The sequence below is a fragment of the Capricornis sumatraensis genome, chromosome 5, assembly GCF_032405125.1.
Source record: "Capricornis sumatraensis isolate serow.1 chromosome 5, serow.2, whole genome shotgun sequence".
NCBI lineage: Eukaryota > Metazoa > Chordata > Mammalia > Artiodactyla > Bovidae > Capricornis > Capricornis sumatraensis.
Genome location: NC_091073.1, coordinates 115,006,405 through 115,032,756, shown reverse-complemented (window position 1 = coordinate 115,032,756; position 26,352 = coordinate 115,006,405). Strand labels below are relative to the sequence as shown.

The window sequence follows — 26,352 nt, the reverse complement described above, 5'->3', positions numbered from 1 at the left end:
CAACAATGATTTAGGGCATAAAACATCCCATTGGTCTTTGACGTAAGGCCACTTCCAAACTTGCTTAATAATTTAAAAATAATCAATATACTATTTTTACTATTCGCTATTTATTAAGTCCTTAAGTGCATTAAGACTTATAATAAGCCCTTAGTACACTATCTCATTAAATTTTCACAATCACTTTGCAATAGGATCCCTATTTGACTGAAAGACATTGGAAACTGAGGCAGAGGGGTTCAGTGACTCCAAAGTCACAGAGCCAGGATGAAAAGTGTGAATCTGTTTCTCTGACTCTAAGCACGTGCTTTATTTCTACTATTTTATACTACAGATGGAGAGATTAGGTTGCTGTCAACATATTGAATTTACTGCCAAGAATCCCAAAGTATATGTCTCTTATGGTAAAGATATTTCCAACACATCCTTTATAAAGTCTCCAATTTCCTTTACCCCCAACACATGCATATAAATCCTTAAGCATTCTTAAAATAAGCCATCATGGGAAAAAATACAAACAAACAAACTACAACGGCAGACTTCCTGAGACCAGCAGATACTATTAAATGACTACAGAGAACGAAGAGCTCTAAATTCTATCTCTATTCTGTATGCTATTTACCTGCAGACAGCCTTTGGAATTCTTTCATCTGTACATTAAAGACAGCTGAAGAACTCAAAGGGAATTACTTGCAAGTTCACAAGGAACTCTCACAAACTTTTGCCCAAAGCAAATACTGATTAATTATGCACTAGAAGCATTCACACACACATACGTATGCATATAAAACTGAAAAACTCTAAGAAACAGTGGATTTAAAACTGTATGTTAACTTCCTTCTCCAGAAAACAAACCAAGTGGGTCTATTCTACTTTCACAGCTGCCTGCGCTTTGAAGACTGGACTGTTAAGATAATAAGCCACACCTGTTGGATTGTTTAGGTAATTCCAAACACCAGCTGAGATAGTAATTAAAAGTAACACTCCATTCTCAGCCTACCTGGGGTGTTCAACAACCTCGACATCTTGCAGAAATAGGAGACATACTGCTCACAGTACTCGGCGCTGCTGGTGATGGCGCTGATCTGGTCCATAGAGGCGCTGTATACGAGCTGTGTTACCGAGTATTTTTCTGGGTTGTAGCCCACCACCGTCGTCTGCATCTGCAAATCGTGAGACACGATGGTCCATACTTTGTCCTCTGTGGGGAGAAAAAGGCCAGGACAATGGGTCATTAGTATGCAAGTGCATCTTCAAAAGTCAGAAAATAATGGAGCTGCACTTTCACTGGCTGTTTTCTATGAACAGATATAGAACAGAGTTAAGGATTCAGTTCAGTTCAGTGGCTCAGTTATGTCCGACTCTTTGCAACCCCATGGACTGCAGCACGCCAGGCTTCCCTGTCCATCACCAACTTTCGGAGCTTGCCCAAACTCATGTCCATTGAGTTGGTGATGCCATCCAACCACCTCATCCTCTGCCGTCCCCTTCTCCTGCCTTCAATCTTTGGATCAATCTTTGAGTTAAGGATAGTCATTATTAAAATAACCCCTACCTTTCCCCATACCTAAGTTCTGTGTATATTGGCAAGGTAGAAAAGTAATATTTCTTTTATTAAAAATAAACACAAGTTATCTTCTTAAAACAAACAGCCTGAGTATCTGGTGGGATGCTCTAAAACCTGCAGCATTGCACACGCGGCCACTGTGTTCCAATGCCTTCCCAATGCTATAACCCTTCATTCCTCCTGGAGAACAATCTCTGCTCCCTCTTAAAATGAGCTACGTGCTCTCTAGCCTCTGGAGCTTTGTTTGCTGTAATCAGAATATGCATCCTCATCTTGTCAACAAATGTTCTTCTCACCCTGACCTTTCAGGTAAAATTAGACACTGCCTGCTGTTATTGAAATGCTCTATACATGTGGAATGATGCAAATCAGTAATTATCTTGGTGTTTTGAACCCTGAAAATTTCAATATGTGAAAAGGAGAAGCATCTAGAAGATTAATGAGATTAAATTAAAATCCTACAAAGTTATGCATTTATTAGAAGCATCACTATGAACCTATGATGATGTTATCTTTTAAAAATATGCCCTACTTCTTTCCACTGAAAAAACTCCCCAAACAAGGACCAACTTCTGGCAACAGTTGTCATCACTCAATACCATTTTCCATTAAGAGAAAACTAGGATCCTGGAGAAATGTCGGATTCCAGGACCGGAGACGGCTAAGAGGAATCTGGAACATGCTGTGACTTCAGAAACAAACTATTGGAGACAAAGTGTGGTTCAAAAATTCTCCAAGGCCAAAAAAAAAAAAAAAAAAAATAAGGTTTAAACTAACATCAGTAAGAATTTCCTGCAATAAATTAAAATACATCAAATATATTTAACCCCACGAGTTCACGACAATGAAATGTTTAAATTTTGGAATGTGTTATATAACTAACTCATTATTTCGAAAACTGGTAAATAAAGGCAAAGAATCAGCATTTAGTCTACCTTAGTTATATGAATCTTAAAGTAACGAAATACTCCCTTTGTGGAAATATTTCAGCCCATAAACTAGAGCCAAATTCTAAGAGCGTCATCACTTGGTAACTTCTAACAAGTTAGTAGGGTCTAAGTAGGATTATTCATGGCTGCAAATATAACCAACAAGCAAAACCAGAGATGTGCCCCGGGGGCTCCGGAGGTGGGGGGCAGGTATACTGCACTACAGGTGGAGGGGTGCGGATAAAACTCAGACATGAATTTCACCACGTTTATGGACCTACCTGCCAATTTCTAGAAAACAGAGGGCAAGGGGTAGATGTTAAATGGCACCAAGCGGAAACAGCAACATCCACGTTGTGGAAAACTGTATACATCACACAATCCAGTCTTTCAACAGCCGAGGGATCCATTACAAAGGAAGACAGTGAGAGACACTCACACCCACAGACAGAGTCAAAAAGAGACAGAAGGAGAAGGAGGAGGAGAAGCCCTTCTAAAGAAGGGGCTTTAGATTGAGAGAAGCATCCTGAACTTGCGCCTCTTGTGGTCTTCCTATTTCAGGAGATGGGAGCTCCATTCTTCCAGTTCTGGGAGAAAAGCCCCTTCTTCTGCCTCCTCCTGCACCTGTCAGTGACGTCCATGTGCTCCACCTTCAGTCACTATTCAGAATCTGGGCACTCCTCACCCCGCGCCCACGACTGCTCTGGTCCAAGCCTGGGCCCCTCGCTTGCACATCCCATAATGACCTTTAACCGGTCCCCTCTCCCCCACCTTGTCCCTTCACGTCTACCTTCAACAAAGAGCCATGCTGAGATTTCAAGTACAAGTCAGCTTCTGATACAGCTCCGAGTCCTTACACGGCAAAGTACATTTCTTAGAATGGCCAAAGGCCCATGGAGGTCTGGCTCTTCCTTGCAGCCCTACCCCTTGTTCCTTTGGCTCTGATCACGTGGACCTCCTTTGTGCTCCTCAAACAGGTCAGGCAGGCCCTCCTCGGAGACTCACACTGACTCTTTCCTGCGTCTAGAGCCGTCTTTGCTCAGACCTCCTCTGACCCCCTCCTTCTCCAGCTCTGAGCTCCAGTAACGACCTTTCCTTCCCCGAGTCCCACCCCCACCACAGCTGCTCTCCATCGACCTGCTCAGCTTTGTTTTTATCCATAGCATTTATCTCTGTCTTAGTGAAGTCCCTCAGTCGTGTCCGACTCTTTTTGACCCCGTGGACTGTAACCTACCAGGCTTCTCCGCCCGTGGGATTCTCCAGGCAAGAATACTGGAATGGGTTACCATTTCCTTCTCCAGGGGATCTTCCCAACCCAGGGATTGAACCCGGGTCTCCCGCATTGGAGGCAGACGCTTTAACCTCTGAGCCACCAGGGAAGCCCCTGGTGTGCCTATCTTAGGGCACATTTAAATTATTTTAAAAAATATCTGTCTCCCTCCATGAGAAGGAAAGAAAGCAGGGATTCTTTTCAATGTTATATGCACCAAGCTTACAGTGATAATTGACACATAGTAGGGCTTCAAATCCATTGGAGAAGGAAATGGCAACCCATTCCAGTATTCTTGCCTAGAAATCCCATGGACAGAGGCTGAGTCTGGTGGGGTACTGTCCACGGGGTCACAAAGAGTTGGACACAACTTAGCAACTGAGCACAGGACTTCAAAAACTTTAGTTGACTAGAAGAAAGAACCAATAAAAATAAATAGAATATAAACATTTGATCTGAAAATAATAGGGGGAAAAGTGGAAGCAGTGACATTTTATTTTCTTGGGCTCCAAAATCACTGAGGATGGTGACTAGAGCAATGAAATTGAAAGACACATGCTCCTTGGAAGTAAAGTTATGATAAATCTAGACAGCATATTAGAAAGCAGAGACATCACTTTCCTGACAAAGGTCTGTATAGTCAGAGCTATAGTTTTTTCCAGTAGTCATGTAGAGATGTGAGAGTTGGAACATAAAGAAGGCTGAATGCAAAAGAACTCATGCTTTGAAACTGTGGTTCTAGAGAAGACTCTTGAGAGTCCCTTGGACAGCAAGGAGATCAAACCAGTCAATCCTAAAGAAAATCAACCCTGAATATTCATTGGAAGGACTGATGCTGAAGTTGCAGCTCCAATAATTTGGCCACCTGATGCAAAGAGCTGACTCACTGGAAAAGACCCTAATACTGGGCAAGATTGAGGGCAGGCAGTAAAGAGGACAGCAGAGGATGAGATGGTTAGATAGCATCACTGGATCAATGGACATGAATTTGAGCAACTTTCAGGAGATGTTGAAGGACAGGGGAACATGGCAGGCTGCAGTCCATGGGGTTGCAAAGAGCTGGACAAAACTTAGTGACAGAACAACAACAGGAACTTTTAAAAATCACTTTAGTTCAAGTTCTGTGGAGACTACCCCAAGAGACTGTAAACAGACCACTTCACCCCTCTGAGCCAGAATTTCCCTTCATCTATTACAACATGCCTCTTTATCTGATGACTTTCCAGCTTGCTATTCTTAAATCAATTAAAAGAAGTTCAATTATGGTGCCCTTGTAGTCATTTTCTATAGGATAATTAATTTTCCAGGTTTATCTTTGGGCTGATCAGAACTGTCTTCTTTGAGCTCCTCCGATACGGCAAGAAAAGTCACAATATATTTTGATATTTCTGTCACTTTCTGACATGACTCTGAAAACAAACTGTCATTTATATACAGACCTCAGACTTAGCTTCACATAATTAAAAATCCATTAATTGAATTAGGTAACTTTTATTTCTTTTTTGCTACAATCAGTCTGTGGCATCGAATTCTCAGATGGTTATCACCACTTACGTTTTTCTCTCTCCCTTCTTTTCTTCCTTTTTCTTTCTTTTTTTCTTTTCTTTCTTTCTTTCTTTTTTTTTTTTTTTAAAGAATCTTTACCAAGAGCCTTGTCCTGTAGCAGTGTCCTAACATTTGTTAGAACCAAGTGTTCTAACATTTTGGTCCTGGTGACTTCTTGACTCTGAATTTTAGTTCCAGCCATCTCAGCCCACACACTTCATCATCAAAACCCTGTACATTATACCTTTATATTTGTTTTATAGGCTACTCATTCATTTAGTAAATATTATCATGTACCTACTATATGACAAATACAGGTCTAGGCAGCAAAGAAAACATAGCAAAAAAAGCATTTGTACATTTTTGCAATTTACATTTTTACATTCTATTGGGGTAAAGAAAACAGATAATAAGCAAAATTAAAAGAATACATATACATATATATGTATGCTGCTGCTGCTGCTTCTGTGTGACCCCATAGACGGCAGCCCACCAGGCTCCTCTATCTCTGGGATTCTCCAGGCAAGAATACTGGAGTGGGTTGGCATTTCCTTCTCCCATGCATGCATGCATGCTAAGGCATTTCAGTCATGTCCGACTCTGTGCGACCCCATTTACAGCAGCCCACCAGGCTCCTCTGTCCACAGGATTCTCCGGGAAAGAATACTGGATTGGGTTGCCATTTCCTTCTCCAATATATATGCACATATATATATATATACACATACACATATACATATGCAGCACTTCCCAGCTGGTGCAACCAGTAAAGAACCTGCCTGCCAATGCAGGAGACTTAGGAGATGTGGGTTTGATCCCTGGGTCAGGAAGATCCCCTGGAGGAGGGCACAACAACCCACTTCAGTATTTTTGCCTGGAGAATCCCATGGACAGAAGATCCAGGCAGGCTACAGTCCAAGACACAACTGAAGCAACTTAGCACGGCACACAGCACATATACATATACATGCATGCTTTTACATATATGTATTCTTTCAGATATATCATCACCACTATTCGCCAGTGACGATGATGAGGAGAAAAACCAAATCAGAGAAGGGACGGGTAGGCTGTGTGTATTGGGATTGTCCCCTGGAGAAGGAAATGGCAACCCACTCCAGTATTCTTGCCTGCTCAGTTCCATGGAAAGGGGAAACTGGAGGGCTACTGTCTATGGGGTCTCAAAGAGTAGGGCATGGCTGAGCACCCATGCACACATGCACGCATGATGGGGACTGCATTTGTAAACACAGAGGAAACCATAAAGCCCTGAAAAAGTGACATTTGAATAAATAAGGTCGCTGTTCAGCAAGCCCTGTGGATGTCTGGGGAAAACACGACAGAGGGAATGAAAATGTAAATATGCTAATTCTAGAATGTTTCTGATGTCATCTAGGTATTCAAGGAGACTGGTGAGTGAGGAAGGGGAGAGCGGCAGAAGTCGAAGGCAGGAATGTAACAAGGATGAGGGGATGGTGATCTTACAGTTAGATGGATAGCCACTGGCTTTGGAAGGTTTGAAGCAAGTGAAAGTAGTTTGCTTTAGCTTATTTTTGACATACTATTGTTTGCTTCAGTAAAATTATACTTCAGAAGAGCTTGAAAATAGTATATCTTTATAAAGATTTAAAACTTTTTATAGTGTCATGGCATTATAAAAGGTAACATATATGCTCTATTTTGATAGCACAAAACAATTACTGTTGATGCATCTTGCAAGTTATTTTTTAATGCTTGCATATTACATGTTACAATGGCTCCTTTGGAGCTATTAAATCTTACATGACAAATGGATATTAACAATTTTGCAGATATCCAGCATCTAGAAGAAAGTTATGCTGTATAGATTTTTCTTTGCCAGTATCATAAGTGGAAAAATTGAAAATCTTATTCCCATATTCACAGTGTGTTTATACAGTATGTATTATCAGATATGTGTGTAATGCAAATAGAAACCACTGTGCATGGAAACTTCTAAATTTCTGCCACTGTGCCGTTTTCATGAAGAAGCAATTGAAAAATTAGTGTGTCTCAAATACTCTTTTTGGATTAGTGTGTTATGAAAATGGCCTTTGCGATTACTGAGTCCTCAGTATCTATCTCATTGTGCAATTACAAATTTTAAAACTGTAACATTTTATATTGTTTTAAATACAGCTAATTGAATAATATGTCTCAAATACTGGGGCACCTATGAAACATATTGTGGACACGTTCCTCTCCTTGGCAATTACAGGGTCTTCAGGATGACTCTGCTTAGTGATGTTGACACATGTACATTAGAAAGGTCCCTCTGCTACCTGTATCAGTAGCCCCCATATCCTTATCCTAAGTGAAAGAAAGTGAAGTCACTCAGTCGTGTCTGACTCTTTGCAACCCCATGGACTGTACCCTACCATGCTCTTCCATCCATGGGATTTTCCAGGCAAGAACACTGGAGTGGGTTGCCATTTCCTTCTCCAGAGGATCTTCCTGATTCAAGGATCGAACCCAGGTCTCCCACATTGTAGGCAGATGCTTTACCATCTGAGTCACCAGGGAATTCCTTATCCTAATTAACTGTAATTCTCAAGTAACTCACTTCATGTGAACTCAGTTCTTTGTATGGCTGGAGTTATGACCACAGCCTGATTAAGCTCGAAAATGACCAGTGAAAAAAGCAAAGAATTATTCCTAATATAACCAGCTGTTGTTTGACTCTTTTTCATGTTATCCATATGTAATCTGAAGTTCACAGTATAGAGCAGGTGTTTATACAGAACATTTTAATTAAAGTCCAATCTGAGCTAAATCCAGTAGAAAAAAAAATTGTCTCTTATACATCTGCAATTGCATCTAAGTGTTTCTGATTTTCAAACAGTATTATGGTATTGATTAGGGACCAATTTGTTAATCTGAGAGATTTTCATAACTTTATTCATATTAACTCTGAAATTATCTCTAAAAATAAGGGAGTATTATATTATAAATTACCTTAAAGTTCTCCTCCATTTCATAAACTGCATCTGATAAATTACTCTGTGGCTTTCTTTGGGCATGAAGTCTTGATAGCTATTATCCTGATTCAGTAAATCAACAATTGAACCTCAGCTGTGAAGAAGATATGAGCAAGGCTCTCCAATGAAATGCTATAGCATTAATAAGAACTGAATTAATAAGAAATGTTTGTAGGCTTATAGTAGGACATAGCCAAGGAAAGAGACTTACCATTCAAAGGAAACCATGTTCTCATATGAAAAATTTTGAGCTCTATATAGTATCAATATAATGCCATTTTAGAGAGTATCCATTTTGACTCTCTTCTATTAGAGATTAAGAAACCAAGTGTAATAGAGTTACCACAAGATCCTACGATCCTACTCCTGCACATATATCCAGAATAGACAAAAAGTCTAATTCAAAAAGATGCATGTAACTCAACACTCACAGCAGCACTATTTACAAAAGCCAGGACATGGAAGCAAACTAAATGTCCATCAACAGATGGATGGATAAAGAAGATGTGTGTATATATTGTGTGTATACACTCAAACAGTGGGATATTACTTAGCCATAAAAAGAATGAGATATCAGCATCTGCAGCAACACAGATGGACCTAGAAAGTATCATACTGTGTGAAGTGTCGGACAAAGACAAGTATCATATGATATAACTTACATGTGGACTCTAAAAAAGTAATACGAACGAACTTACTTAGAAACAGAAACAGACTTCCCAAGAGAGAAAACAAAACTATGGCTACCAAAGGGGAAAAAGGTGAAGGAAGAAACTGGGAGTATTGGATTAACAGATACACTAATACATATAACATAGACAACAGAGATGGACTCTGTAGCACAGGGAACTCTATTCAGTATCTTATAATAACTATAATGGAAGAGAATCTGAAAAGGTATATAGATATTTATATATGTGTGTGCATGCGTGCTAATCTCTTCAGTCATGTCTGACTCTTTTCAAACCTATGGACTGTAGCCCACCAGGCTCCTCTGTCCATGGATTCTCCAGGAAAAAATACTGGCATGGGTTGCCATGCCCTCCTCCAGGAGATCTTCCCGAGCCAGGGATCAAACTCACATCTCTTACGTTTCCTGCATTGGCAAGCAGGTTCTTTACAACTACCACCACATGGGAAGCCCTATATATATATGCATATATATATATATATTTATATGTGTATATATTCAAATTGTGAACCTATGGACTATAGCCTGCCAGGCTCCTCTGCCCATGGGATTCTCTAAGCAAAAATACTGGAGTGGGTAGCCATGCCCCTCTCCAGGGGATCTTCCTGACCCAGGGATCAAACCCATGTCTCCTGCATCTCCTGTACAGGCAGGTGGGTTCTTTACCACTAAGCCACTTGGGAAGCCCATATATGTATATATTCATATATACATATATGAATATCATTTTGCTATATACCTAAAACTCACCACAATATTGTAAACCAACTATTCTCCAATTAAAAAAAAAAGAAACCAAGTGTCAGAAGTTAAGTGGCTTAACAAACTGAATGCAAAGAGTTAGTAGCAAAATAATGGAAACTTTGTTCCCTAATTCTGGCATTTAGGGCTCTTTTAACTACCGTATCTTTAACCTCGTGGTGATATGCTTGGTGATATGTCAAAATTTTGTTGTGTTCCCCACATCATCCCATTCATTTTCAGGGAGCAGAGGAATATATAGACATTATTTTAGACTTTTTAAGTTATATTTTAAATGACAATAATATATGCTATTACATCAAGAAAAAAGTCATAAAGCAGTAATACAATTCAATCACGTACACATTCACAAATCATTACTCAGTTTTTTTAATATTTTAGCACCATGTTACGTTCTGGAAGCACAAGAATGAAAGAGACTTGAGGTCCTGTCCTCAACAAGCTTGTAGCACAAAGGAGGAGAGAAAACATTAAGCTTGAAATTACAAATTGCAAACAGGTGCTAAAACAGATCTATGCACAGGGTCCTGAGAGCTCACATGGAAAGCTTTAGAAAGCCATGAAGGGACCAAGAGGACAAGGTATTTTCAGTGAATCAAGAAGGTTAAATAGGGATGAGCCATATGATGATGGTGGTAACAGCAATCTTACTCTTCTTACAGCTCAGGTCAAATATGTTGGGGACAAAAGAGTTCAGTAAATGGGATCCTGATTGATGGGAAATTGAAGGGTCTGGGATAGTGAAGTATAAGACTGCAGTCGTAACAACTGTGTATGGGTTGAAAGGTCCAGCAGATCTTCATGGTGTGGGTGCTGGAGCTTCAGAGAGAGAAGATTCACTTATATTGTGGCATTTTCATTTTTAAATTTTTTAACAGCTGCCCAGTTGCTAAGTCATGTCCAAGTAGCTATTTAAGTTTCTAGGTAGCTGTTTTTTCTTTTATTATTATTAGTTTGGCTGCACTGGGTCTTCACTATGGCACACAGGCTTTCTCCAGCTATGGGCATGGGCTTCTCATTGTGGTGCCTTTTCTCGTTGTGGACCACAGGCTCTAGTTGCACCGTGGCATATGGGATCTTTCCCGATTAGGGATCAACCTGTGTCCCTTGAACTGGCAGGCAGATTCTTAACCGTTGGGCCACCAGGTGACTCCTGACATTTTTAAAACTCTCTCTCCAAAGTCATATACAACAAGCCCACAGCTAACATCATACTCAACAGGGAACAGCTGAAAGCTTTTCCTCTAAAATATGGAACATGCCAAGGGGAATATAGGATTATGGATATTTGATGTTATATTCTTAATTTGGGTATTGGGCATAAATTAGAAATACTTCATATCAAAACAAAGAATTAACAGGCACCTTATTTCAGGTAGACTTTAGAGGAATTCCAGATTTGCAGAAGCAGTAACCTAGGAAATATCAGTCACTTTACATGATCTATGCGTGCTTTACTGCGTAAGTCACAAAACAGTTTCTTAGACAGTTGCTTACCTGAAGTATTAAAAAGTTATGCAAATTAGATTCTAATTATGGTAGGCTATAATCTTTTTTTGGTTTTTGTTTCATTTTCTGTCATTTGTAGGATGATCTATACAAAAATTTCAACAATTGTACAGGTAGATAGGTTCCAAAAGACTATTAATTTCGTAAACCATTGTTTTGTTTAGAAGGTTTTTCTCAATGGCTATGATCCTGCTGAGATAATTTAAATTATTAGAAATTTATGGTGTCATGTCTTTTCTCCCCAAATGCATTTTGTGGGGGGTATTAAAAGCACCTCCGTAACCTAGACCCTAAAACTATAAAGGCCATTTCACCATGGTGGGCTGTGATGGTTTGAGTTCTTCCATTATGCTGGCTATGTATGCAGCTCAGGTGGCATAAGCAGCTTTAATCACGTGTAGAGAAATAAGGTATATAAAGCAGATGGAACCCCTGCAGGAAGCACTGAGGAAACGAGCTAAAAGTACAGATGATGTTCTGCAGGTGGTGGAAAATGTTGATTATTTTTATGTTCACAATTCCAGCTCAAAGATGGATGACAAATGGAGTGCTGTGAGCAAGTATAAATAACGGTGGATCATTCATACCCACCTGAAGAACAATTTGGAGCCTATGTGTATCTTTTTTTCTAGGAAGACATTAGCTGTTTTCTGGGAAGAAGAATATTTGTTAATGTTTTTGTTCCGCTGAGGAGATGTTAACATCCTTTTACAATACAGCTAGAGTTATTGACTGCATTTATATCAATACTCAGACAAGCTAATCTTCCCTTTCTTTTCTCTCTCACACTGGGTAGAGATGTAGTTTGTGTGTATCTGATAGTCGGGAGTTCATCTCTGTGGCAATAAGAAGATTTCCATCTGTGTAGCAAGGAAATGTTACTCTTTGATCCTTGTAGCTTATGATGGTAGTTGGATTTTGATATGACTTTGAACTTGGACACTAGGTAAATGTCATCTTGGGTCAATGACTGACCATTTCTGTGGACCTTTAAAGATAACACTTCCTATTATTTAAAAATACCTTAAAATCATTGCTCATACTTGGTTTAAGAAATCACTTCAAATATTTTACTCTACCACACTGTCCTACTCATGGTTCAAACATGCAAGCTGCTTATGGTTACAGCCTTAGCATGGCTCTTTCTTCTGCCTAGAGGCGTTTTTGCCAGATGGTCTCCAGGCTAACTCCCTCATCTCCATTTAGCCTTGATTTGAATGGCATGTTCTCCCTGAGGTCTGCCAAATCTGTCTTATTGAAACTTACAACCTACTCTGCCTCTCACCTTCTCTATACCCATTGCATATACATATGGACTTCAAACGTAGTACATAATATTTTTTTTTATTGTCTGCCTTTCTGCTCCACCTTCCTCATACACTATAAGTGAGTGAAGTGAAGTCGCTCAGTGGTGTCCAACTCTTTGCGACCCCGTGGACTGCAGCCCACCAGGCTCCTCCATCCATGGGATTCTCCAGGCAAGAATACTGGAGTGGGTTGCCATTTCCTTCTCCAGGGGATCTTCCTGACCTAGGGATCGAACCCAGGTCTCCCACATTGCAGGCATACACTTTAACCTCTGAGCCACCGGGGAAGCCTTTTTTTCAACAAACTTCTTTCAGTCATCATCAATGATTCCTATAAAATACGCACTTGAATTATAGTTCATGGGCTTATAGATCCTGTCAGATAGCTCTACAATTTATTAAGCTTAGAAAAATAGACATTTTGAAAGTCTTAACAGGTCGAACAAAGTGATATTTGAAATTATAGAATCCTGGTACTGTACTTGCAAATATTTTCAAGACTTTTTAAATCTTGTAAACTGCAAGGATTTTTTTAAGAGCAAAATAATGCATCTAAGCTGCAATAAGCTTCTTAAACCCATCACCATTTTCTTTCTGAGTTAGACATTAAGATAATCACTCTGTGCTAAATGTGCATCCACCTCCTTATATAGTAAGAGGTACTGAACATAGGAGCTTCTGTTCATCAACAACTTGCTTTATTCCAAGCCCTGTTCTAGGCCCTGAATGCACAAAGGCAAATAAGATGTGTGTCATGCCACTAAAGAGAAGAAAGTTACACAGAATAAGTAATTACTGTACACCTGAAAAATAACTTACCTTTTAATCAACTACCAGAACCATCCAAATAATGAAATTTCACATACAAATCATAAATAAACCCACTTATAACCTGCACCATATCCTATATCATACATAACACATTCTTTAAAATTCTCTACCATTGTAATTTATATATAATTTTTTATTGTTGGAGAATTTTATTTTCTGTTAGTATTTAGTTTAAACCTAAGTTGTATCAGGCTAACCTGAGAAATTATATTCTTTCTGGAGTTTCTATCTAAATAGCTTTGTTGTAGCAGAAAACATAAAATTGAAAATGATAATTTGATTGACTATTAACAGGATACAGTCTTAGAAGTCAGCCCTTCCTTTCATGTTGACCCTAGCTCACATTGCTCTCTGCCCCCTGAAACTTGGAAAGATCAAATGAATCCTTCAGTTCGGTTCAGTTGAGTCACTCAGCCATGTCTGACTGCAACCCCATGGACTACAGCACTCCAGGCCTCCCTGTCCATCACCAACTTCCGGAGCTTGCTCAAACTCATGTCCATTGAATCGGTGATGCCATCCAGCCATCTCATCCTCTGTCGTCCCCTTCTACTCCTGCCCTCAATCCCTCCCAGCATCAGAGTCTTTTCCAATGAGTCAACTCTTCGCATCAGGTGGCCCAAGTACTGGAGTTTCAGCTTTAGCATCATTCCTTCCAAAGAAATCCCAGGGCTGATCTCCTTCAGAATGGACTGGTTGGATCTCCTTGCAGTCCAAGGGACTCTCAAGAGTCTTCTCCAACACCACAGTTCAAAAGCATCAATTCTTTGGCATTCAGCCTTCTTCACAGTCCAGCTCTCACATCAATGAATCCTATCAGTTTACATTTTGGAGGCACTAAGATCCGTGGTCTCAGCGACTTCTGATTAAAAAGTTAGTGGCAACAGAAACAGACTCCTAGACATCGAGATAGATGTATAAGGTCACCAAAAGGGAGTGGGGGGGATAAATTAAGAGTATGGGATTAACAGATATGAGCTACTATATATAAAGTAAGCAACAAGGTCCTACTATACAGAACAGGGAACAATGTTCACTACCCTCTAATAAAGCAAGATGAAAAGATTATGAAAAAGAATATAGATATATAACTGGATCACTGTGCTGTACACCAGAAACTAACACGACACTGTGAATCAAGTATACTTCAATTAAAAAGAAAAATCCGGGGCCCTTTTCCCTCCTTTCAACCCAAGCACCAGACTTGAAGATATTTTTGATGATACAGATAGTATTTATCACCTAGGAAGAAAATCCCCAAATAATCAACTCCTCTAAGTATTTAATTTTCCCCATTAACTCAGTTTCTATTCACTGAAGCAGCCCCATTGTGAGGAACATTAGCACGACAGTCTGACAGATTAAGTTCCTTGGTGAGGATAATTAGCTAGAAATAACTTTTTAAGCAAAGAACACCCTTAATATAGCAGAATTAAATTATTCAAAGAAACTAAAACTGGTGTTCTCACTTTAGTTTTAACAGAAGTACAAATGTATCAGGTGATTTCACTTAAAAAAAAAAAAAAAGACTCTCTAACTAAAATATCAAAGCACCTCTAAACCCAGCAAATTATCCCCTCCTCCCCCCGGCCAAGAACACTCTCACCTGCCCTGGCCCCAAATCAATCTGGTCTGAGCTTTTAAGTACTTTGCTAGAAAATATCACCCACTTCCCAAGCCCCAGTACCAGACCAAGTTCAGATTGGATATCCATCCATGTCCATCTGCCTCCCTAACAATCCAGTTAGCCCTGGGTTTGCACTTCGGGCTACCATGCAAAGGGTTGCAGAGTCAGACCCAAGTGAGCACACAGGCATCGTTGTGTTTCTCATATTGTACTTGGAACATATTTGTTGTAACCACAACTCTGCTGTCCCTGAAGCAATACGGATATCACTGAACCCATATCATCTAACCAAGAACTTGGTGCAGGTACTCAAGGGCTTAATAAACACTTGCTGAACTAATGAAACAGCACTGAGTTCAACACTGCACTCAAGAAACAGATGCAGCTGAAGGATGCGGGGCAGAGTTAAGGCTGAGGAGTCATTCTGCAAAGAGTGTGAGACTGAGGACCGTGGATAAGAAGCATGACAGGTTCTCAGCAGAGGCAATACAGTCCGACTTCTGTTTTTAAAAGATGCCTCTGGCTGTTACTTAGAGAGCAGACTGGAGGGGGTTAGGGCAGAAGCAGACTGGCAATATGTAGCTCTAAACAGAGACAACAGCAGCTGGAATCAGGGGAGGTGAGATCGATTGAGTTTGAACTATATATGATAGAAAAAAGTAGAAAATAGTGATTGGCTGGATATGGCAGGTAGTGGGCATGACAGTGTGGGAAGAGAGAGTGAGAAGTGTGTAGAATGACTGCCAGCTTTCTAACTGAAGTGAACTGGTAAACGGAAGGACACAATTTGCTGGTTGAGAGATCAAAAGTTCCATTTTCAACAGGCTAGATCTGAGATGCCCTAGAGACAGTTAAATGCAGGCATCTGGTAAACAATTAGATGTAAACATCTGGGGATTAAGAGACAGGTCACAAGTGGAGATGATGAAGTCATACGTAGCATATAATTGCATTTAGTGCCATGGAAATGAATGAGATAACCGAGGGGAGATGTTTAGAAAGAGAGCAAAGAAGAGGAAGTCCAGGACAAGGCCTGGGAGCTCCAACTTTTAGAGGTCACCGAGAAAGTCTTCAAAGGAGCCTGAGGCTATTGTAAATGGTGGTGTGATAAACACTAGAGTGCATTATCTTTTGGCATTCTGGTTTCCTCTGGGTATATGCCCAGGGGTGGGGTTGCTGGGTCTCAGGGTAGTTCGATTTTTAGCCTTTTAAGGAACTTCCACACTGTTCTCCATAGTGGCTGCACCAATCCACCTGGAGAAAACCATAATTCCAAAAGATACATCTACCCTAACGTTCACTGCAGTAGTTTCACAATAGCCAGGTCACAGACGCAGCCTAAATGCCCATCAACAGAGGAGCAGCTGAAGAAGATGTGGCACGTATATCCAAAAGAATATTGCTAAGCTAAGCGAAAGTCACTGAGACGTGTCCAGCTCGGTGAATCCCCGTGGGCTATACAGTCCATGGAATTCTCCAGGCCAGAATACCGGAGAGAGCAGCCCTTCCCTTCGCCAGGGAATCTTCCCAACCCAGGGATTGAACCCAGGTGTCCCACATTGCAGGCAGATTCTTCACCAGCTGAGCCACAAGGGAAGCCCAAGAATACTAGAATGGGTAGCCTATCCCTTCTCCAGAGGATCTTCCTGACCCAGAAATCGAACAGGGGTCTTCTGCACTGCAGGTGGATTCTTCACCAACTAAGCTAGCAGGGAAGCCCAACGGAACATTACCCAGCTATAAAAAGGAATGAAACCGTCTCATTTACAGAAATATGGGTGGACTTAGAGACTGTTATACAGAGTGAAGTAAATCAGAAAGAGAAAAATAAATATTGTAAATCAATGCATGTTTGTGGAATCTAGGGAAATGGTACAAATGAATCTATTTGCAAAGCAAAAATAGAGACATAGATATAGAGAACAAACGTATGGACACCAAGGGGTGGGGTGATGGTGGGTTGAAACGGGAGATTGGGATTGATACATATACACCACTATATATACAATAGATAACTAATGTGAACACACTGTATGTATGGCACAGGGACGTCTACTCAATGCTCCGTGGTGCCCTAAATGGGAAGGAAATCCAAAAATGAGGGGATACATGTATACGTATTGCTGATTCACTTGTAATGTCCCAAGGTGGTGGAGTAGAAGGACGTGTGTTCATTTTCTCTTGTGAGAACTCCAAAATTACAACTTGCTGCTGAACTACCATTGATGGGAGAATGTTGGATCCCACCAAAGAAAGATATCCCACATTCACGGGCACAGGAGAAGCCCCAACAAGACTGTCAGAAGGGCGAAATCATGTTTAGAATCAAACTCCATACCCGCCAGAGACGCCCGGAGGACTCAAACAAAACCTTGTGTGCACCAGGACTCAAAGACCCCACAAGAGACTGAGCCAGACCTGCCTTTGAGTGTCTCAGTGTCTCCTGTGGAGGCACAGGTCAGCAGTGGCCTGCCGTGGGGACAGGGGCTCTGGCGGCAGCAGAACTGGGAGGTGCTGCGTGTGGCATAAATCTTTTTAGAGGAGGTTGCCATTAGCCTCCCCATAGAGCCACCGAGCAGACGACCCACAGACTGGAGAGTATTATATTGAAGAAGTCCTTGCGCTGTTGCAAAAGTTCTAGGGCCCACAACAGATTCCCCAACCTGGGGATCAGGCAAAGGGACTGAGAAGCCCCAGGGAATGTGACCTTGAAGGCCAGTGGGATTTGATTCCAGAACTTCCACGGAACTGGGGAAACAGACACTTGGAGGGCACAGACAAAACTTTGTGTGCACCAGGACCCAGGAGAAAGAAGCAGTGACCCCACAAGAGACTGAGCCAGACTTGAATGAGTGTCGAGGATTCTCTGGAGGAGATGTCAGTTGAGAGTGTCCTGCCGCGGGGCCAGGAGCCCTGAATACAACAGTCCTGGCAGCCACGGCGTGTGCTGGCATAAGTCCTTTTGAAGGAATTCGTCTCCTTCAGGTCAAACTAGATGGAGAGAACACAGCCCTAACCATCCAAAGAAAATCAGATTAAAGATTTACTGACCACGGCCCCGTCCATTAGAGCAAGACTCAAATTCCCCCATAGCCAGTCCCTCCCATCAGGAAGCTTCCAGAAGCTTCTTGTCCTTATCTATAAGAGGGCAGACAGAATGCAAACCACAATCATGGAAAACTAACCAAACTGATCACATGGACCACAGCCTTATCTAAATCAAAGAAACTATGAGCCATGCCATATAGGGCCACCCAAGATGGACAGGTCATGGTGCAGGGGTCTGACAGAATGTGGTCCACTGGAGAAAGGAACGGCAAACCAGTTCAGGATTGTCGCATTGAGAACCCCATGAACAGTAAGAAAAGACAAACGAACAGGACACTGAAAGAAGAACTCCCCAGGTTGGAAGGTGCCCAAGATGCTACTGGAGAAAGTGGAGAAATAGCTCAGGAAAGAATGAAGAGGCTGAGCCAAAGCAAAAACAGCACCCAGCTGTGGATGCGACAGGTGATTAAATTCCAGTCCTGGAGAGAACAATATTGCGTTGGAACCTGGAATGTTAGGTCTATGAATCAAGGCAGTGGTCAAACAGGAGATAGCAAGAGTGAGCATCGACAATAGGAATCAGTGATCTAAAATGGACCAGAATGGGCAAATTTAATTTCGATGCCCATTACATCTATTACTGTGGGCAAGAATTCTTTAGAAGAAATGGAGTAGTCCTTACAGTCAGCAAAAGAATGCAAATTGCAGTACTTGGGTGCAGTCTCAAAAATGACAGAAAGATTTCTGTTTGTTTCCAAGATAAAAGCATCCAGTATCAGTAATTCAAGGCTGTGCCCCAAGCATTAATCCCGAAGAAGCTGAAGTTGAACAGTTCTATGAAGATCTACAAAGCTTTCTAGAAATAACAACAAAAAAAGATGTCCTTTTCATCACAGGGGACTGGAATCCAAAAGCAGCAAGTGAAGAGATACCTGGAATAAGACACAAGTTTGGCCTTAGAGTACAAAATGAAGCAGGGCAAAGGCTAACACAGTTTTGCCAAGAGAATACACTGGTCATAGAGAACACCCTCTTCCAAAACACAAGAGAAGACTCTACACATGGACATCACCATATGGTCAAAACCAGAATCAGATTGATTATATTTTTTGTAGCCAAAGATGGAGAAGCTCTATACAGTCCACAAAAACAAGACTGGGAACTGACTGATCATGAACTACTTATTGCCAAATTCAGACTTAAATTGAAGAAAGTAGGGGAAACCATTAAGCCATTCAGGTATGACCTAAATCAAATCTCTTTTGATCATACAGTGGAAGTGACAAATAGATTCAAGGGATTAGATTTGATAGACAGACTGCCTCAGGATCTATGGATTTAGGTTTGTGACATTGTACAGGAGGTAGTGATCAAAACCACCCCCAACAAAAAGAAATACAAAATGGTAAAATGATTGTCTGAGGAGGCCTTACAAATAGCTGAGAAAAGAAGACAAGCAAAAGGCAAAGGAGAAAAGGAAAGATATATCGATCTGAATGCAGAGTTGCAAAGAATAGGAAGGAGAGATAAGAAAGCCTCCTAAGTGATCAATGCAAACAAGTAGAGGAAAACAATAGAATGGGAAAGACTACAGATGTCTTCAACAAAATTAGAGATACCAAGGGAACAGTTCATGCAAAGAAAGGCACAATAAAAGGTAGAAATGGTATGGACCTAACAGAAGCAGAAAACATTAAGAAAAGGTTGCAAGAATACACAGAGGAACTATATAAAAAAAGATCTTCATGACCCAGGTAACCAGAATGATGTGATCACTCACCTAGAGACAGACATCCTGAAGTGAGAGGTCAGGTAGGCCTTAGAAAGCATCAATATGAACAAAGCTAGTGAAGGTGATGGAATTCCAGTTGAGCTATTTCAAATCCTAAAAGGTGATGCTGTTAAAGTGCTATACTCAATACTGCAGCAAATTTGGAAAAGTCAGCAGTGGCCACAGGACTGGAAAAGGTCAGCTTTCCTTCCAATCCCAAAGAAAGCCAATGCCAAAGAATGTTCAAACTACTGCACAATTGCACTCATCTCACACACTAGTAAAGTAATGCTCAAAATTCTCCAAGCTTGGCTTCAGCAGTATGTGAACTGTGAACTTCCAGATGTTCAAGCTGGATTTAGAAAAGGCAGAAGAACCAGAGATCAAACTGCCAACCTCCATTACAACATACAGAAGAACATCTACTTTTGCTTCACTGAATACAATAAAACCATCGACTGTGGATCACAACAAACTGTGGAAAATTCTTAAAGAGTTGGAAATACCAGACCACATTACCTGCCTCCTGAGAAATCTGTATGTAGGTCAAGAAGCAACAGTTAGAACTGGACATGAAACAACCAACTGGTTCCAAATTGGGAAAGGAGGACATCAAGGCTGTATGTTGTCACCGTGCTTATTTAACTTCTATGCAGAGTACATCATGAGAAATGCTGGGCTGGATGAAGCACAAGCTGGAATCTAGATTGCTGGTAGAAATATCAGTAACCTCATATATGCAGATGACACCATCCTTATGGCAGAAAGTGAAGAGGAACTAAAGAGGCTCTTGATGAAAGTGAAAGAGGAGAGTGAAAAACCTGGCTTAAAACCCAACATTCAAAAAACTAAAATCACGGCATCAGATCCCATCACTTCATGGGAAATGATGGGGAAATAATGGAAATGGTCACAGACTTTATTTCCTTGGGCTCCAAAATCACTGCAGGTGGTGACTGCAGTCATAAAATTAAAAGACAGTTGCTCCTTGGAAGAAAATCTATGACAAACCTAGATAGCATGTTAATAAGTAGAGACGTTACTTTGCTGACAAAGGTCTTTCTATACATCAACATGAATCCACCATGGGGGAAAAAAAAGGTCCATTCAAAACTATGCTTTTTCCAGTAGTCATGTAGGGATGTGAGCTGGACCATAAAAAAAGCTGAGTGTCATTCTCCCATTGAAACATGTATAACATCATGTAAGAAACGAATCGCCAGTCTAGGTTCGATGCAGTATACAGGATGCTTGGGGCTGGTGCACTGGGATGACCCAGAGAGATGGTATGGGGAGGGAGGTGGGAGGGGGGTTCAGGATTGGGAACTCATGTACACCTGTGGCAGATTCATGTTGATGTATTGCAAAACCAATACAATATTGTAAAGTAAAATAAAGAAAAAGGAAAATAAATAAAAATAAATACAGTATATGGTTCCTAAAGAAAAAAAAAAGCTAAGTGCCAAAGAATTGATGCTCTTGAACTGTGGTATTGAAGATGATTCTTGAGAATCCCTTGGGCTGCAAGGAGATCCAACCAGTCAATCCTAAAAGAAATCAATCCTGAATATACTTTGGAAGGACTAGTGCTAAAGCTCCAATAATTTGGCCACCTGATGTCAAGCACTGACTCATTGGAAAAGACCCTGATGCTGGGAAAGATTGAAGGCAGGAGGAGAAGGGGACGACAGGGGATGAGATGGTTGGATGGCATCACCGACTCGATGGACATGAGTTTGAGCAAGCTTCGGGAGTTGCTGATGGACAGGGAGGCCTGGTGTGCTGCAGTCCATGGGGTCACAAAGAATCAGACACAACTTAGCAACTGAACTGAACTGATTCACTTTGCTGTACTGCATAAAATAACACAAAATTTTAAAGCAACTACACCCCAATAATTTTTTTTATATAAAAAGAGAGTGAAGTCAATGAAATCTTCTAAGAATTTAATAGTCAGACACAGCACAGCCTCAGTATCTCTCCTCGCTACTCCAAACTCAGCAGCTACAACTTCTGAGGAGAGTCTCAGGTCAGGTAACAAGGTAAAAGGTAAAAGCACCGTAAGAATTGTTCAACTAAAATGCTCTGTGCTCAAATGCTCAAGTGCTGGCTGTAATTGGAAAAGCATCCTGAGAAATGAGATAAGGCTGTAAATTATTACGGGAAACAAGAAGAAGAATACTCTTCAGTAGATCATTTGCTTCCATCAAATACGTTCTTTCAAACGAGATGATGTATATTAGTAGGGAGTATTTCAAACCACCTCACGTTTTTAAATGCCCCATGGAAATCCTGAAACTTTTTTCAATTCATAAGTATGAGCTACGTATCAGATAGAGAAACATTTATATCAGACCTGCATAACATTTCCAAAACGATGCTTCTTTGGAGACTGGAAAATAAGGCGTAACAGTACAATTGCATGCATAAATTGGTGAATCATTTGAATGCTGAGGTTAAGAGATGGTAAATACAGATCACAGTTACTAAATCCAGATATGAGTCACAAAGTGAAGAAGGGAATGCATAAAGTTTACTGACTGTAGCTGTACAGGAGAGGAGCTGACATTAAGGATAGAGGAAAATTATGGGAATACTCATAATCTCTTTGTTTGAGAGACTCATTTTGAACTTGTCTCAGACACTTAGTTCCCTGAAAACAATCTGGGTATTTCTACATTCTATCTGCACACAGGATTTTGACATAAAGGAGAAGGTGGTGGGTGTTGGGTTGTGGAAGGTGGAAGGATTCAGGGAGCTCATGGGTTTTGCTTTTTTCTCATCTTCTTGTCTTCTGTCATTCTCCTTTTCATCTCAGTCTTGCCGCTATTAGGTTGGTTCAAAAGTAATAGTGATTTATGTTGAAATTTGCTGTTTGATATTGGAATACATTCTTAAATAAATGTGGTTATGTTACATTTCAATGCACATTTCTTGCTTTTTTTGCTAATGACATATGAATTGCTGTGTATTTTTTATTTATTTTAGACTAGGGAGATGATTTTAGAAAAAGCAGAGGAATCAGAGATCAAATTGCCCACATCTGCTGGATCATGGAAAAAGCAAGAGAGTTCCAGAAAAACATCTATTTCTGCTTTATTGACTATGTCCAAGCCTTTGACTGTGTGGATCATTCTGAAAGAGATGGGAATACCAGGCCACCTGACCTGCCTCTTGAGAAACCTGTATGCAGGTCAGGAAGCAACAGTTAGAACTGAACATGGAGCAACAGACTGGATCCAAATAGGAAAAGGAGTACGTCAAGGCTGTATATTGTCACCCTGCTTATTTAACTTCTATGCAGAGTACATCATGAGAAATGCTGGGCTGGATGAAGCACAAGCTGGAATCAAGATTGCCGGGAGAAATATCAATAACCTCAGATATGCATATGACACCACCCTTATGGCAGAAAGTGAAGAACTAAAGCTCTTGATGAAATTGAAAGAAGAGAGTGAAAATGTTGGTTTAAAGCTCTACATTCAGAAAACTAAGATCATGGCATCTGGTCCCATCACTTCATGGCAAATAGATGGGGAAATAGCAGAAACAGCGGCTGACTTTATTTTTCTGGGTCCAAAATCACTGCAGATGGTGCCTGCAGCCATGAAATTAAAAGACGCTTATTCCTTGGAAGGAAAGTTATGACCAACCTAGACAGCATATTAAAAAGGAGAGACATTACTTTGCCAACAAAGGTTTGTCTACTCAAGGCTATGGTTTTTCCACTGGTCATGTATGGATGTGAGAGTTGGATTATAAATAAAGCTGAGCACCGAAGAATTGATGCTTTTGAACTGTAGTGTTGGAGAAGACTCTTGAGAGTCCCTTGGACTGCAAGGAGATCCAACCAGTCCATCCTAAAGGAAATCAGTCCTGGTTGTTCATTGGAAGGACTGATGTTGAAGCAGAAACTCCAATACTTTGGCCACCTGATGTGAAAAACTGACTCATTTGAAAAGACCGTGATGCTGGGAAAGATTGAGGGCAGGAGGAGAAGGGGAGACAGAGGATGAGATGATTGGATGGCATCACGACTCATTGGACATGGGTTTGGGTAGACTCCAGGAGTTGGTGATGGACAGGGAGGCCTGGCGTGCTGCGGTTCATGGGGTTGCAAAGAATCGGACACAACTGAGCGACTGAACTGAACTGAGGGAGATGATGTTAGACAAAAAGCAAATTTCAGTGGATTTTTTTTAATTCAATTCAAAATGCATCATAAAATGGTGTAGACAGCTTGCAACATCAGCAACACATATGGCCCAACCGGCAATGCCCAGCTCAGTGTGGGGCTGAGAAGCAGCTCCAAAGCACTTTCCAAAGCCAAACTTGTTCCAAAGAAAATGGTGATGGTCACTGCATGACGGTCTGCTGTCCCTCTGATCCACTGCAGCTTTCTGAATTGTGGTGAAAGCATTACATCCGAGAAGTATGCTCAGCAAATCGATGAGATGCAGTGAAAACTGCAACAGCTGCAGCCAGCATTGATCAACAGAATGGGCCAAATACTTCTCCACGACGATGCCCAAAAGCACGTTGCACAACCACCACTTCAAAAGTTGAACGCACTGGGCTATGGTATTTTGCCTTATCCTCCATATTCACTTGGCCTCTTGCCAAGCTACTACCACTCTTCAAGCATCTCAACAACTTTTTGCAGGGAAAACACTTTCACAACCAGCAGAAGGCAGGAAATGCTTTGCAAGAGTCCATAGAATCCTGAAGCATGGATTTTTACACTAGAAGAATAAACAAACTTATTTCTCTTTGGCAAAAATGTATTGATTCTTTTCCTATTTTGATTAAAAAGATGTTTGACCCTGGTTCTAATGATTAAAAATTCACGGTCCAAAACCGCAATTACGTTTGCACCAACCAATAGTTCCCTTTCCTTTACACTCTTCTGTCTTTTCTCTGCTGCTCTTTTTTTCTTCCCCCCCCCCCCCCCAACACATCACTAACAGAAAAACTTTCGCTTTGAATGTGGGGCAAGAACTTTTGTTTTTAAGCACATTCTTTCTTGTTCTATAACTTACTTTAGTTGCTTTCTGCTTCTGACTCTGATAAGATCTAACTTTATGCATTCAAGAAAAATGCTTCTTTCTTTAAAACTGCTATCTTGCTAAGAGTTTCTGAAAATGTAATTTGAAACACAAAAGTGAGTAATAACTCTCAGTTCTAGTGAATATTTACCCTCCCTTCATTGGAGCAACATGACTTGGTCTGAAACTTCACCTAATGCCTTAGGAAGAGAGAGAGATCAGATTGAGATGTGAAGAACCTAGAGAAAAAACATATCATAGAGTACTCCAAACCATTTTCTTGTTTCAAGGGCATAACTTACATATCATTGTATAGACTGTATGTTAATTTATAATTAGCGTATAAGACCTTCATCACAGGCTACCTTTGTGCTCTATAAATCCTTGCTCACTGGGGTGCTTGGTGAGAGGTATGATTTGCCAGTCCAGAGGGTTTGGAACCTCTCCTGCCACCAGGCAAGCCACTGTCAGCTCTGGGGGCCAAAGATCAGAAACCAAACATCAGACAGTGGCAAATCCTCTTGACTCGTGTTGGCAGGAGCTGGAGGAGTGATGTGTGTGTGTGTTCATGCTGTCTTTGCGACCCTTTGGACTATGGCCTGCCAGGCTCTTTTCCATGGAATTTTCAAGGCAAGAATACAGGAGTGGGTTGCCATTTCCTTCTCCAGGGAATTTTCCTGACCCAAGGATCAAACCTGCATCTCTTAGGTCCCCTACACTGCAGGTGGATTGTTTACCGCTGAGCCATCAGAGAAGTAGGGGAAAGGTGTGGGTGATGGTTATAATATGTCTACACTAATCCCTCTGTGTCTGTCTCCCCCCTGCAAAATGAGGACTATCACGGTGCCTACCAACCTGGTGAAGTTATTTTGAAGAACAAATGGGAGAATACACAGAAAGGAAAAAAGAAAAGAGCTTGTCTCAAACCAGCACTTCTTGTGTCAACTATTGTTGGAGTTTAGGGCCCTCCTCTTCCTTTGCCTGGAGAAGGTAATGGCACCCCACTCCAGTACTCTTGCCTGGAAAATCCCATGGACGGAGGAGCTTGGTAGGCTGCAGTCCATGGGGTCACCAAGAGTTGGACACGACCGAGCGACTTCCCTTTCACTTTTCACTTTCATGCATTGGAGAAGGAAATGGCAACCCACTCCAGTGTTCTTGCCTGGAGAATCCCAGGGACGGGGGAGCCTGGTGGACTGACATCTATGGGGTCGCACAGAGTCAGACACGACTGAAGCAACTTAGCAGCAGCAGCAGCTTCCTTTGTCAGTCTTTAAAATTGCTAAGAAACAGAGGTATTAAAACTGAACACAAACCAAACAGTCTGAGGCAAGAGTGTTAAAGGGCCTATCTTCATCAACTACTAATTTGGATCTTTCAGAATGCCTGATTTCAAATAGTGGAATCACACATGGAATAAATGAGGACAATACTGAATACAGGTGGCATCAGCA

The 26,352-nt window shown here is 41.0% G+C and overlaps 1 protein-coding gene across 1 annotated transcript in view; it reads right to left on the bottom strand.

The window, feature by feature from the left end:
* Window positions 1–26,352, bottom strand: part of CNTNAP2 (contactin associated protein 2) — a 1,643,722-nt gene that overhangs the window by 751,857 nt on the left and 865,513 nt on the right. The window contains exon 13 of the mRNA XM_068972445.1: window positions 1,001–1,201. Coding sequence (XP_068828546.1) covers window positions 1,001–1,201 — 201 coding nt within the window. The remainder of the gene's footprint in view (window positions 1–1,000; window positions 1,202–26,352) is intronic.